Source organism: Arachis duranensis, chromosome 1, assembly GCF_000817695.3.
Source record: "Arachis duranensis cultivar V14167 chromosome 1, aradu.V14167.gnm2.J7QH, whole genome shotgun sequence".
NCBI lineage: Eukaryota > Viridiplantae > Streptophyta > Magnoliopsida > Fabales > Fabaceae > Arachis > Arachis duranensis.
In genome coordinates, this window is record NC_029772.3 from 87,164,996 (window position 1) to 87,180,897 (window position 15,902).

The window sequence follows — 15,902 nt, forward strand, 5'->3', positions numbered from 1 at the left end:
AAAATATAAAAAAAAGTACTAAAAATAATTTAAAAAAATTAAAATATTTAAAATGACTTAAAACTAATCTAAATTCAACTGCCAAACATATTTCAGTGAAAGTAAAAGCTACAATTCCTTATTTAAAGTGAACGCGTTTTTAGGATGCAAAATTACTTCTATGTTCAGTGCAAAAAACTTAAACTTACTCTTATCCTCTTTAACACATTTGTAAAATATACTTTAATTTGTCTTAGAAAAAGATATATTTTAAAATCTAATTGTATTATAATAAAATTTGTTAAGAATTTACTTATCTAACATGTATACAAGAAAATTAATTAAAAGTGATAGGAGACTAATTTGTCCAACGAAAATAATTAAAAATATTATATATATAAAAAAAATTAGTTATAAAATCAATTATTATATATTATATTTAAATATATATTATTTAATTTATTTTTAATATATTTTATATTTAATATATAATATACATAAATAATTGATTTTTTATGTACATTTGGTATGATTGTTAAAAATTTAATTAAAATCAAAAGATTCACCTAATTTATTTAGTGTGATTAATTTTCAAAAATTTTTAGAAAATAAATATTTGTTAGAAAACGTATTTGGATGTTTATTCACATATTTAATATTTAATTATTTTTGTTTTTTTTAAGTGTTTAGTACTTTTTTTTATCTGTTGGAATTCTGTAGCGCTATTTATATCAACAATATATATTAGTCACCAAAAAAAATATCAACAATATATTATTTTAATAGATGTTTACAAAAGAAATAATAAAAGAAAACAATTAAGTTCAAATCCCTCCACCGAGATCAAAAGGCTCCACTGTGCAGAAAATTTCAAAATTACGCCCGCCATTTAATCCCTCCTAACCTACAATGCCATTTATTAACGGTCCTCTGTTTCTCTCTCAAATTATTTATATACCTTCCTCAGTCTCTGAGGTACGCTATTCAAATCTGCTCTCTTTCTTTCTCTATCGTTGTTGAGTTCCCTCCAATTTTCTGAGATGGCATCATCTGCTTCCACTTCAAGGCACTCTGTTCCCCAATCTCGCAAGCAAAAGGCCCTCGGTCTCCTATGCACTAAGTAATTACCCTCCCTCTCGTTCACTTTTAATTTAGTTAATTAATTAGTTATTATTAACACCAAATCAATATCTTCATTCATTTAATTAACTCTAATCCTGCAGTTTCCTGAGCTTGTATAATAGACACGACGTCCAATTCATCGGCCTCGACGATGCCGCCGCCCGATTAGGTGCGCCGCCGCCACTCACAATGTTAATATTACTCTCTGTTTTCAAACAGATCCAACAACATTGAAGCCGACAAAAAAGGTTAAACAACAATTTGATCATTGTTTCAGGTGTTGAGAGAAGACGGATCTATGATATCGTCAATATTCTCGAGAGCATCGGGGTCAGTTTTCTAATTTTCTTTTTTTCGGAATAAGTTTTGTTAGTTGTTTCGTATTTAATGTTTGAATTTGATTCGATTTGTGTGATGAAGTAGGTGCTTGCAAGAAAGGCCAAAAATCAATATACATGGAAAGGCTTTGGAGCAATTCCTGGAGCTTTTCATGAACTCAAGGTAACCGACCTTAATTTCATATTCTCAGATCTTAATCTTTTTATTCGATTCTAAATTATATTACTAGTATTAAACAATTATTATACATTTTCCATTGAATAGGAAGAGGGATTACGGGAGAATACATATGCTTTTGAAGGCGGAAATGACAACCTAAAAGTGAGTGGAGTTTACGATCTCTGGATTCGCCTCCTTTTTTCGGTTTTAATTTGAATTTTTTATTTATTTATTATTTTTGAAAAAGCGACTAGGTTAACTAAGAGCGGGAAATTGAAATTAACCTAACTAACCGTACGTTGTAGGGGTCTGATGACGAGGATGATGAAGAAGCATTTTCTAATCCTGGGACCGGGAGTCAAAATGAAAAGTCCAATTCCAATTCAAATTCAAACTCTACAACACTTTCAAAATCTCTCAAAAATGGTAATTTTTCTTTCTTTCTTTCTTCGTATTTTTTCCAAAGAAAATTAAGCAAATTCATTAGTCGATGTTTATCTTCAATGGTCAGTGATTAAGAATAAAAATGTTGATATGGACTCTTCATAAAATTAAAATTGCATAGGTTTATCAAATTGTTCTAATTTTGGAAACGTTCCCATTTGATTGATTTCGGGCTATAATTCATGCTCGTAAGTCTTGCTAGTTAAACAGCTCAACAGAATGCAATAACTTTCAAAAGTAAAGAACCAAAAAAAAAAATAATAATAATAAAGAAATAGAATACGCAATGTGAATATACCATGTTTAATTAAACACCCAAAAAAAAAATACGATGTTTAATTAATTGATTAATTGATATATTCTCAAGATTACATGTGCATTGTATTTGCAGATAATCGAAGGGAAAAATCTCTGGCGCTGCTTACTCAGAATTTTGTAAAGCTATTTGTTTGCTCTAATGTAAGGGTTTCCAGAAGTTTCTGAAATATTCTAATTTGAATTATTAATTTTTATTTTATATAATTAAAAATCGATCGATTGGTCACCCTACAGATAGAAATGATCTCCCTTGACGAGGCTGCGAATTTGTTGCTTGGAGATGGCCACAGTTCATCATTAATGAGAAGTAAGTCGTTAGTATACTACCATCTTAAGCTACTGTTTTTTATATTTGACAAATGGGACCAAGTTTAATTTAAATACATTGTTGATATTATAAAATGTTCTATACAAATATACATAAGTAATAAATAATTAATAATGATTAACTATATCTTATTAATTTCATAAGACTTACTATATATCAAACAATTTTAACAAAATATATGATTGGATGTAATAGTGTATTTAGATTATATCTTAGGATTAATTAGGATTAATGCATAATATAGTATCATCGTCAAGATGATAACTTTAATCCAAAAAATTGTTTCATCCATAAAACTTACTGAAACCATACATCACATTCTGTTCATTTTTGCATAATTAGTTAATAGTAAAACTTCGCGTATAATTTTCTTTATATAAAATTAATAATAAAAATTATTAGATAATAATTTAGTCAAATTTTTTAAATTATATAATGGTCACCGACGGTGACTATTAACTTCACATGAACATAATTACATATAAATTTTTACCTTCCTTTAATTATATATAGTAAAACTACATTAGATTAGATTTACTTATATACATGATTTCAAATTTTCAATTAAAATTAGCGTCTGGAGAATCTATTTCCAAATAACAATTAATAACCACTATCCTTCACTTATACTTCCTTTTTTCTGTCTTTACAGCAAAAGTAAGACGCCTATATGATATTGCAAATGTGTTGTCCTCCATGAACCTTATCGAGAAGGTGATTATTATTACAGTTTCTTTATTATTTAGTTATTTGCTGAAAATTTTGGGTTTACCATGTTCTTGTAGTACTTGTAGTAGGTTATAAACTATGATTTTAATGGGATAGATCTAATTAGAGGTTTAAATATCTTATTATTTATTAATAATGAATGAGGTGTAGATTGAATACGTAACACGTGTATGAATTGAATACAGACCCATACCACAGATACAAGAAAACCAGCATTCAGGTGGCTGGGTTTGAGAGGGAAGGCACCTAACGAGTCCATTCAAAATTGTTCAAATCCAAACGAGTCTAGGAAAAGAGCGTTTGGAAGTGATGTCACAAACATCAGTTTTGAGAGGAACATAGTGGAACTAGGGGACTTTGCCTCTAAGAAGCTCAAAAAACTGGACAATGGTAGTGACATAGGTCAAGCAAATAGTTTTCAACAAGCTTCAAAGGGTTTTCAGTTTGGTCCTTTTGCACCCTCTTATGTGCCCAAAGTTGAAATACCCGAGAATAATAGTGTGAAGAAGTTTCATGATTGGGACAGTCTAGCAATTAAACATCGTCCACAATACCAAAACCAAGGTAACGAATATTTCTTCCATTCGTAATTCGTTGTATACTTGTATAACTCATCAAATATAAACTGTTTGATTGATATATAGTGTCTGATGATGGGTTTTGATGCAGCTTTAAGAGAACTATTCTCCCATTACATGGAAGCATGGAAATCGTGGTATTCAGAAGTTGTTGGGAAGAATCCAATGCAGATTTAATAACCCTAATTAGTAATTATGACCAAGTCAAACTGTGTATAGCCGTCCATTGTTGGTTGCATGTTCTCCATGCAACCGAAGTTACCAGTTACGGATTTTTCAATCGTGATGTTTTAGTTAGGCGGTTTTTTTTTTCAGATTCTTTGTCACATTCACAGTTTTTTAACTCTGTAGAGGGAAAAGCTATGTGCTCTGATTTCTTCGTTAATTTATGAAGAAACAAAAAAAAAAGTTTAAAATCAATTCATCCCTAAAAATATATTGCAAATTTTTTGGTTTTGTATTTGTAATTTTCATTTTTTTTTAAAAAATAAGTTTACATTCAATTGTGACAAAGAATAGTTATCTTTAGAGATATTCATGAATCATATTCGATTTGCATATTCACGGTATATATCTGAATTTAATTCGAAAATTGCGATATCGATCCAATCCGTACACTAATAGGTTTGAATTGCAGATTTATGTAGGTATTTGTATATTTGCAGATTTGCAAAAATAAATAAATAATTTTTTTTATATTTTATTTCAACTCATAATTATTACATATGCTGTATTATTTTATTTTTATTGTTAAAAAAATATGTTTAATAATATTTTAAGAGTAAATATATTTAAAAGAATAAAAAAATATTTTATTGATATTTTTTAATAAAAATAAACTTTTTAAAGTATATTTATATCTTTTACGGATATATTTGAGATTTGATCCAATATGCAAATGTGAAGATCGGATTGAATCCAAACTTAAAATTCACGGATATTGAATCTGATTCAATAATTTTAATATGGATCGAAATCTTAAGTTCCCTGTTATTGTTTTGTTTTTTTTTTTCCTTTTTAATAGACTAGGATTTACTCAATCTTAATGTTATTAATGTTATCAAATTCTTAAGTATTAATGTTATTAAATATATTATGAATAAAACTCTACATCCAAGTAAAATTCTTATCTAAGTTTATCCAAATTGTCGTAACAACTTTTCAAATTACATGCTGCTTCTCTTTCTCCTTCTTTTTTTCTTTCTCCTCCTCATTCTCCTCGTATTTCTTCTTCTTCTTCCAAATTTGCGTAGGTTCTTCTTCCCTTCTTCTCCTCTTCTTTCTTCTTCCAAATTTGCACACATAAATTTTTTTCTTCTTCTCCTCCTCTTTCTTCTCTTCCTTAGAGATTATCAATTCAATTCAATTCATAACGAATCGAACATGTTATTAAGGTGAAACAATTGTATAATACTAAATGAACGAAATATTATCCATTATATAAAATCAAATTCAAAATCGCTTTCTGCATAATGTGGTAAAACAATTGTATAGTACTAAATGAACCAAATATTATCCATGATATAAAATTAAATTCAAAACATCCGTGTCTATAATTTAGAGATTATCAATTCAATTCATAATGAACCGAACATGTTATTAAGGTGAAATAATTGTATAGTACTAAATGAATAGAACATTATCCATTATATAAAATCAAATTCAAAACTGTGTCTACAAATTTAGAGATTATCAATTAAATTCAGCTTAGCAATAACATTCCATTCAATTCAATTGAAAAAATAATCCATTAGCAAAATGTTAGTGTTATTGGTGATGCCGATAACAAAAGAAAGAAGAAGAAGAGGAGGAGGAGAATCTGCGTGCGCGAAAAAAGAGAAGGAGGAGAAGATTTGCGTGAATTTGAAAGAAAAAGAAAATGATGTATGCACGTATTTGAAAGAAGAAGAAGAAAAAGAATCAGCGTGGGAGAGTAGAAAAAGAAAAAAGTGTAATAACACTCTTTTAACGAGAGTGGTTTTTGTTGGTACTGAACCTACTTGAATAAACTTGGATGGAAAAATACTTGGATATGTAGCGATCCTTACACAAAAATCAGTTACCAATCAATTATTATATAAGAATATGTAATTAATATTTATGAAAAATTTAATTATTTCAATTATTAATTATTAAAAAATATATATAATGACATATAATATATACACAAATATACAAATGCTGTATCTGTATACATGGAGCATTTTTATAACGCTATATTAATAGCCTATGTCACTACATAATTCATGACCCTCCCTTTCCCAAAGGTTTTTTTAAAGAAATATCAGAAACGATACAACAGCTCAAACTCGAGATAAGTGGCATCGATCATAATGAGAATCATTTTATTTTATTCATAGGTAAAATTGGGAATAAAGTTTCAGCATGCAATATCCATATGCATACAAATAGACATATAGTAAAGCCAACGAGTGCCAAATAGCACTGTTCTACATAGACATCCTACACTCACTATCACTCCCAAACATAACGAGGCACTGCCTAACCTTATCGGATCTCAGATTCCCAATACCAATTTATCATATCTCAATATGGTTACTTATCACAGCTTTGAAGGAGACTGGTACCAGCCCCATGGATCATTAGAGATATACTGAGTAACTTGCTTCACGCTCAAGTAGTTGTCAAGTCCCCTGAAAATAAATAAATAAAAGATACTCAACTAACATTTCCCTAATAAATTATTTATCCAGATTTGGCATTAATACAAGTTAGAAGTGTGTTCTCTCCATTGCCTTGCAAGGAGAATTCTGCTAAAAAAAAAAAGGGACCATACCATTCTCCTAATTCGCGACCAAAACCACTACGTTTCGTGCCTCCCCATGGGGCTTGAGTAAAACATGGTTGAGAGCAATTGATCCATACAATTCCAGCCTTAAACGCCTGCATTGAACCAAGATAGTTTACTCAATTAAAGATGCAATCCAATTATTTCCTTGTTTCCAATGACAACCTAGGATCAGTCCCACCTTAGATACACGATCACATCTTTCAAGGTCATTTGAAATGACAGCAGCTCCTAACCCATAGCTGTAAAATATCAAGGCATACATAACACAAATATCAATAGACTAAAAAAGGAGGAGAAAAAAGCCAATGAACGAGTTAATATCAGTTTGCAAAATATCATCCACTCACATGGTGTCATGTGCTAGATCGAGAGCCTCTTCCTCAGTACTAAATGTTTTTACACAGAGCACGGGTCCAAATACTTCTTCTTTCCAAATTTGCATGGAGGTAGTCACATCCGTTATAATGGTTGGTTCAATAAAAAATCCATTCTTTAGATGCTGCCATCAAATTTGTGAAAGGCGAGGGGGGGATCAGTTTCATGACAGTTGCAAAGTACATAACTGACCACACTTTCAAAGAAAGTATAATCATTTGGTCATACCTCTGGACGAGATCCACCAGTCAAAATGGTTGCGCCCTCACTCTTAGCATTTGAGATAAACTTCAATATTTTTTCATACTGAACCATAAAATTGAAATATTAAATATTGCATAACAAAATCTTTGTTCAAGAAAACAGTGTTAAGATTAATAAAATGTTTGAAGTACAAAACCAGAAGCAAAGCTAAATCACAAAACCAGAAGCAAAGCTAAATCACAGGAACATATAAACAATGTTTAGAAGAAGGTTCCTTCTCTATCATATTCAAATATACCTGTCCTTCACTAACAACAGGGCCTAGCCTGCAACCTTCTTCAAAGGGATCTGAAACTTTGATGTTTTTGGCCCATTTGACAAGGGTATCCAAAAATTTTGCTGCTATACTTTCCTGAAACAATAACAATATCCAAGTTTATCAGTTTCTGCAAAAAGTCTGGATATGTCTAACCACAATTAATATTGATAGTATGATTATTCTCATATATGCAAAAAACAAACACATAAAAAGAAAGAAAACTACAAACGTTTAGAAAACGCATTCATTATTATGGAAGGAGTGGGCAACCGAAATCTATCGAACTTACATGAACAATAAGGCGGGAAGTTGCACTGCATATCTGACCATTTGTCCAGAAGCAACCAAAGAGGGTCCATTCAGCAGCTGTTTAAATCAGCGGGAAAGAATTAACAACTATTGACTTCTATATAAGAACCTTTTTAAATGATGCATTGGTTGTCCAACTTTAGTAGGCACTGACCCTTATCAAGATCAACATCCTCAAAAACAATGATTGGGCTTTTTCCACCAAGCTCTAGTGAGACAGGCTGCCAAAAAACCACAATTTGGATATTACACGAACACATGAAGAAAGGACAATGAGATTATGAAGGAAGCAAAAGAGGTTTCTATCACTTATTGAGTTTGCTTGTGTGTGTTCATTCTATCAAATCCAAAGGATAACATGAACTGCATATAATTTCCAAATAATAGTGCTTAGAAATACCTTGACTAATTGTGCAGCAGCTGTCATAACCTTGCTTCCAGTTGCAGAGCTTCCAGTAAAGGCAATCTGTTTGAAAAATTGTCGAAATGGCTGTAAAGTCTTGATACTTACAAGAGAAAGAAAAAGATGCAACCCTTTATAATTCCAAATATACCAAAAACTAAACGCAATCTAACCTTGTCTACGTCAGGGTGGGAAGCTAAGGGAGCACCAGCATCAGGGCCTAATCCAGTGAGAATATTTAATACACCCGGAGGAAGGCCCACTTCTTTGCATATGTCAGCCAGCTCCAAACATGTCCTGAAATAAAGCAAAGCATAGCCATATAGTTCAGCAAAAATAACCAAAACTCAAAAAGAAGCAAAGATTTTGCAAGAGCTGCTGAGAAACATACACAGATGCCAATTCAGAAGGCTTCAATATCGCAGCACAACCAGCTGCCAGAGCAGGGGCAACCTTCCATGTAGCCATTAACAGAGGATAGTTCCTAAAACATGATATCTAGTTAGCCATCAAGATAGCAATTTTGCTAACAGAGAGAGGTGACAACAATGATCGAACAACCGAAAAACAATACACAACAACTGAATTTCTACCTTTCTATCCTACTATTATTCTTTTTTTTTTCATCACTCATTGCCACTTATACAGAAACTAACTTCTAGATTCTAACACCAGTTAATAAGGCAAATTTTAAAGAGAAGAAAAAGACAATACCATGGGGTGATTAATCCAACAACACCAATGGGTTCTTTGAGGACATAACTCTTGAAAGTTTCCATGGGAAGAGAAACGGTTGCCTTCTGCTTAGCGTCGAGTTTCTCGGCAAGGTCAGCGTAGAACTCGAAGCAACCAGCAACATCATCCTAACATAAAATCAAGCGTGAATCAGAGAATTACAGTAACAATCAGAGAGAATCATCTGAAATTGAAGCAGAATTGAAGTACCATGTCCCAGGCAGCTTCATCGAGTGGTTTTCCGCAATCAAGGGATTCAAGCTTAGCGAGGTGATCCTTTCTCTCGACGACCTTGGCAGCGATGGCGCGGAGATAGCGGGCTCGGTGAGCGCCGGAAGCAGAAGGCCAGTCGTTGCCTTTGTTGCGGTTGAGTGCTCTTCTAGCGGCGGCGACGGCGGCGTCTACATCCTCCTTGGTGGCAGCTGGAATGTCCCCTGAGATTCAAGAAAGAAAGGGATCTGAGGAAAAGAAAGAGCGCGAAATAGAAATGAAGAGAGAGAAGGGTATGTAACTAACCGACGACTTGCTGAGTGGAAGGGTTGATAATTGGAATTCTGTTACTGAGGATGGGGGGCTTCCATTCTCCGTCAATGAACAACTGTCGAGTTGGGATTGGGATTTCCATTCTCAAGTCTTATCGCAGTGTTGCTGTGCCTGGTGGAGTCGGTAAGAAGGAGCAGTAGTGATGATCCCTCAATACTCATTTGACTCTTGGACTTGAGCTGCTTTTCAATTTTTTTAGTAAGCAAAATTTCGCTGGATTTTTTTTTTATATTTAAGAATAAATTGACAAAAACATACATAAAAGAATTTGGGTAAATAAAAATATACACAACAGATTATAAATATAAAAAATATATTTAAAATATTATTTTTGATGAACAAAAATACTGTGTTAAGTAGATTTGTGAAACTCGGATACACCTTTTTCTATTAAAGTCGATTTTTCAAGTGTATTTTTAATTTTTTATATTTATCATATTTCGTATATATTTTACGAAAATATGCGATGCGTGAAGTATTTACTATTATGTAATGAAAAAAGATCTTTTTTTATTTTTTAACGTGTTTGACAAATTTTTAGTAGTAAAAGTAAAAGCATTAGTAAAATCAAAAAAGATCTTTTTTGAGAAGCTGTAATTTACATCTTTTTTTAAAAGATCTTTTTTCCTTAAAAAAAAGATGTTTTTCATGTAATAAATAAACAAAAAAGTACTTTTATATTGTTATACCCAAACATAATTGATAGATAAAAAGACTTTTTTACATGAGATATCCAAACATAAAATTACTTTTACTTCTCTATAAGATTTTTTAAAAAAAGATAACTCGAAAAAAGATCTTTTCTTAGAAGCTCACCCAAACAAAATGACCTTTTTACATGTGTCATGTTATTAGATGGAGTTAATTACTATTTTCGTGTCTAACGTTTTGGGTGAAAATCAAAATCGTTTTCGATCTTTTTTTTTTATTAAAATCATTTTCAACGTTACAAAACTTATAAAATCGTCATTTTTCTACTTCAATTTTATTTTCTTGACTAAAATACCCTTACAATTAATAAAAATAATATTAAAAAATACCCCCTTCCAAACCCCACCCGCTCCGTATCTCTTCCCTTTCTTCCTTCCCATTCCCTTCTTCCTACCCTTTCTCCTACCCATTTCTTCAGAACCGCCTCCCAACCATAACTCCAATTCTTCTTCTTTCTCTTTCTGCCACCGTACCATCTCCGCCCCCGCCTCTTTCTCTACCTTCTTCTGCCTCTCCATTACTAACCTCAACTCCATTGACATTGGCCTCACCTTTCTCATCTCCCACGACGACCACTTTCTCAGTGATCCCGACCTCTCTTTAGCCCTCAACGATAACCATGTCGGCATCGACCTCAACGACGTCATTTCAGCTTTGGCCACTGCCATCACATCATTCTCCATCACTGTCATTCTTATCCTCAGCCACAGCTGCGACAGCGCCAGCAGCAGTAGCTTCCCGCACCACCCGACGGCGACGTGGCAGCAACACCACCCCTGTTCTCTAAGTTCCCATCTTCTCTTTTCTCTCTTTCTGCATTCTTCTGTCTTGAATTTTCTGTTTTGAATTTTAATTGGTGTTATTGTTGATGGATTTTTGAATCTAAATATATTGTGTTGTTGATTCTGTGTTAGCTTTGCTTGATTTTTTTGAAATTAAAAAAATAGTTGTTGCTGTTGAAGATTTGGGTGGAATCTGAATATATTGTTGTTGATGTTGCGTTATTTTATGTTAGTTTTGCTTGATTTTTTAAAATTAAAACAAAATAGTTGTTACTGGTGAGCCAACTTTGGGCCACCAACGTTGCTTGTCATGCTTGGAACGTTAGTGGGCAACGTTAGTGAGCCAACTTAGGCCACTAATGTTGCTCCCCTCTTCCTTGGCAACGTTAATGGGCAACGTTGGTGAGCCACTTTGGGCCACCAACGTTGCTTCCTCCTCCTTGAGCCAACGTTAATAACAATGTTGGTGAGCCAACTTTGGCCACTAACGTTTCCTTCTCTGCTTCTTTTTACCTATCATCAACTAAACAAAATGCATCAAAGCTTTGCCATAATCACAAGATAATGCATCATTCATTGCATTAAGTAGTTCTTGCATAAATCTCATGAAAAAGCACATAATTAACAATGTTTGATTGAATCAAGACATGCATACAGTACTCATCTAAATGCTTACTTATTGCCTAAGAAAGTGTATGAAACCAAGTAAAAACTAATGAAAAAGGCTTGTGAAACTAGCCTAAGATGCCTAGGCATCATAGTCCAGGACAAATTTTTGGTCCCCTAAGGGCATTCAACGCCCATACTTAGCGTTGAACGCAAAAAAAAGGGATCCCCCTGGTGGCGTTGAACGCCAGCCCGGCGTTCAACACCCAGGGGGGAGGCACCATGTTGATTTGAATTTTTTTAATCTTTGGCCAATGGATAACACCCAACCACCAACCACTTTACCATTTACTCACTCTCATCCATTTTCTTTCCTCTTGCACCCACTTTTCCATCCTCATTCATCTATCTCATCATCCATCACTTTCTTTGATTCTCTCACTCCTCCTTTCACTCCACCCAGTGACCTCTCATCAATCCCATCCATCTGTCTTTCCAACAACCCCATTCAAATTCAAACTTTTCCACCTATTCCCTCTCCATAACCGAATCAACCCCACCCCTCTTATAAATACCCCACACTTAATCCACTTTCACCACACCTTCACTACTCTTCCCCTCTTCTTCACCCTTCACCATACACATTTCCTTTCTTCATTTTTCCCCTTTCTTCACCCCAAAGGCCAAAGCTTATACCCCATCTTTCCTATATCCTTCTTCTATTTTCTTATCTTTTTCTTTTCTTATATTTCTATTTTCTCGGGAATGAGCAAATTTTTTCTATTTCTTATATCCTTCTTATATTTCTTATCTCTTCTTATATTTTCTTTATCTTTTTAAGTTTTTAAGTTTTTAAGTTTGGAAGAAGAAGGTGATTCCCGATGTCCCCTTCAAGCTGAAGGACGATGAGTACTCGAAGATCCTATATCAGATTCTGAGATAGGGTTGGGAAGTTCTGGCTAGCCCCGTGGCGAAGGTTGGAGTATTGATGGTGCAGGAATTCTATGGCAACGCATGGGTCACAAAGAAGTATGATACAAGCGTGAACCCGAAGCCGAAAAATTGGTGCACTATGGTCAGAGGACACATCATGGATTTCAACCCTGAGAGTGTGAGGGTGGCGCTATAATTGTCGGAGCCACAAAATGACCCTCATTTATACACTTGAAGGATCAAGAGTGACCAAAAGTTGGATAAAGTTCTTGCTGACATCTGCGTACCTGGAGCTCATAGGAGGAGGAATGCCCAAGGTCGGCTTTACCAACTGGGTAGGCTTGACCTTAGGTCAGTAGCTAGAGGATGGTTGGAGTTCATCTAACGTTCTATCATCCATATGAGTAACCGCTCTGAGGTTACATTTGAGTGAGCAGTGATGATTCACTATATTATACTCGGCAATGAGGTGGAGGTACATGAGATGATCCCTCAGAAGTTTTAAAGAATAGCGGACAAGCCCTTCACTTCTGCGACGTTGGCATTCCCTCATCTCATTCATCACATATGAGCTACAGCTGTAACTCACATAGAGGGAAAGGAGCCCATGCAAGGACTACAGCAAGAGTCAGTTCCACTACCTCCACAAGATATCTCGAAAAAGCCTCAAGGGATGTACTTTCCTCCCTTTGACTACTAGGATGAGTTGACCACATCTTTAGGGGAGCTAACATCATCAGTTGATCAGCTTAGGTTGGAGCATCAGAACCAGTCTACTCTCCTCCATCAGATGATGGAAGATCTAAGAAGGATGATGGAGGTGCAGAGGAAGCAGGGCATGACATTGAGGAGCATAAATGCTCCAGAGGATTCCCCGGAAGGAGCAGTAGCCGCCATCACTGAGGTGGTATAGTTTCATTCTCCCTATCTTTATTTTACCTCTGTTTTCCTAGTACTTCATTATGTTATCTATTTTCTATTCTAGTTGCATGATCACTCTTAGGATTTCTTTGCTTTCTAGTAGTAGTTTATTTTTTATTTTTCAAGATGTCTTATGTATTACACATCAAGCTTAAAAAGAAAAAAATCTATTGAAAAAGAAGTAGTAAAATGCATAAGATCTTGAGTTATATTATGAGTTATTTTGATTACTTTGATGTGGTGGCCCTATCTCTATTTCTGAATGTATGAATTAACTGAGCATATTTGATATTGAAGTTGAGTATATTGATTCTTAAGAAACAGGAATTTAGAGAAATATTATTAATTCTCTGAAATAAGAAAAAGATCGATTCTTGAAGTAAAAGAAACAACAAAAAGAATTAAAAAGAAGAAAAGGGCCTAAGGCTTTAAGCATCAATGGTTAGGAGGGTCAAAAAGTGATCTAAAGCTCAAAAGAGTGGTTTTCCTTAACCATATGCTTGTGATGTAGAAGTGTCAAGTAACTCTTGAGACTGAGCACTTAAAGTCGTGACCCAATGCTGTTATAGAGTATGCCTAAGGCTTTGAGCACCACTGTTTGGGAGTAAAAGAAAAGAAAAGTCGAACCTAAAAGATTCCCCCAGTTAAGTGCTTGTGGTGTTTATGTTTCAAGTTAAGCTTGAAGACAAGACACTTAGAGTCACGGCTAGGCTCAAAGGTGCAAAGCACCAAAGAAAAGAAAAGCTGTATTTAAGAATCAACAAGAGCCTAAAGAAGAGAATCAATAATATCATCCGAGTTCTAGTTCTGAAGAACACCAATATTTCTGAGCTTCAATGGATAGTGAGATGCCAAAGCTATTTAGAAATAGAGTGTTAATAGCTCCATTCAGTAATTAGACCTGAGCTTGATTGATAACTCGAATCCTGTGTGTTTTCTCCTCCTTGGTCTTATATTATTCTTGGTTGCTTGAGGACAAGCAACAGTTTAAGTTTGGTGTTGTGATGCGTGAGCATCTTATACCATTTTTCTAGTTTTTTTTATATTGTGTTTAGTTAGATTTTAATTACTTTTAATTGATTTTAGTGAAAAAATTACTTTTGGATGCTATTTTGAGTTTTTCTTGTGTTTTCATAGTTTTAGGTGAAAATTCGGGGCAGTTTGGAGAAGTCTGGAGCAAGAAAAGAAAATACTGGCAGCTCCCCCCTGGGCTTTGAATGCCCACCTAGCTTTCAATGCCAACAAGGGGCAAGAGATCAGAACGCGCTCTCCTTTTCTGGCGTTCAACGCCCAATCCTGGCGCAGAACACTAGCCTGCAGTCCGAGTTACACACTATTAGGCATCCAAAGTGGATGTAGCACTTATTAGTTTCATCTTATTTTATCTTTGTAATTTTTATTTTAAAATATCTTTTAGGTTTAGCATTTATTATTAGGTTAATAGTTAAAGAAAAAGATCAATTAGGTTTAAGATCTTCTTTCTTCTGCACTTTTTCAGAACCCTATTTTCTCTGTAAGTTATGAGCAACTAAACCTTTTAGTTAAGATTAAGAGCTCTGTTTATTTCTATGAATTAAAATTATTATTTTTCTATTTTAATATATGTTTGATTCAATTATAAGGTGTGTTTTTGTTCTTAATCTAATGAAACTAGGTGGAACGAGAGTATGATCTTTTTTCTACATGAGTTCTTGTGATGCTCGGCAGAGGTCGCTTGAATTATAGCTTGAGAACACATCTCCTAGACGGCTAATCCATAACCTGTTGGGGACAAGGAACATCTGTTCAGCCAAGATCTGGGGTGATTAGGGCCTTTGTGGTATAAACTAGCTTTCTGAACTTTACCCTCCAATCCGAATTGAATGACCACAGGAGTGCCGTTTGATGAGGATCAGAGGAGATTAAATCACTAAGGGATTAGGGTTTAATCACTTACAGTTTGGCATAGAATGAATCATTCATCGTTAAAATAGTTAGTAAGAAGTTTTAATCCGGAAAGATAAACATCTCGAGACCTTAACTATTTTCTCATCATTGCTTTAGACCAAACCTTTTATTGCTTTTCTTATTTATTTGTTTATGCGTTTTCAATAACAACCATCTTTTACTATTTGCTTGATTAACTCCAACAGGATAACTATTGCTTGCTCAGTTAGACAATCCTCGTGGGATCAACCCTCACTTACTTGAGGTATTACTTGGATGACCTAGTGCACTTTTTGGTTAAGTTGTGCGAGTTCAAACTTTGAGAAA

The 15,902-nt window shown here is 34.0% G+C and overlaps 2 protein-coding genes across 2 annotated transcripts; one reads left to right on the forward strand and one right to left on the reverse strand.

Moving 5' to 3' along the window:
* Window positions 1-943: 943 nt before the first annotated feature.
* On the forward strand, window positions 944-4,411 carry LOC107491552 (E2F transcription factor-like E2FE). The gene is made up of 11 exons (XM_016112420.3): window positions 944-1,099; window positions 1,203-1,270; window positions 1,379-1,431; window positions 1,525-1,602; window positions 1,705-1,761; window positions 1,905-2,025; window positions 2,435-2,502; window positions 2,596-2,668; window positions 3,342-3,403; window positions 3,604-3,982; window positions 4,088-4,411. The coding sequence occupies exons 1-11, from the start codon at window positions 1,020-1,022 to the stop codon at window positions 4,171-4,173; spliced, it is 1,125 nt and encodes a 374-aa protein (XP_015967906.1). The 5' UTR covers window positions 944-1,019; the 3' UTR covers window positions 4,174-4,411.
* A 1,916-nt stretch (window positions 4,412-6,327) lies between these two features.
* LOC107491405 (aminoaldehyde dehydrogenase 2, peroxisomal) lies at window positions 6,328-9,873 on the reverse strand. Its single transcript, XM_016112257.3, has 14 exons — window positions 9,670-9,873; window positions 9,364-9,587; window positions 9,133-9,281; window positions 8,810-8,902; window positions 8,592-8,715; window positions 8,416-8,481; window positions 8,170-8,236; window positions 7,996-8,072; window positions 7,686-7,799; window positions 7,412-7,489; window positions 7,156-7,307; window positions 6,987-7,047; window positions 6,794-6,900; window positions 6,328-6,650 (listed from the first exon to the last, which is right to left on the reverse strand). Exons 1-14 carry the CDS (start codon window positions 9,776-9,778, stop codon window positions 6,560-6,562), a joined length of 1,512 nt encoding a protein of 503 aa, XP_015967743.1. The 5' UTR covers window positions 9,779-9,873; the 3' UTR covers window positions 6,328-6,559.
* Between the last annotated feature and the right edge of the window lie 6,029 nt (window positions 9,874-15,902).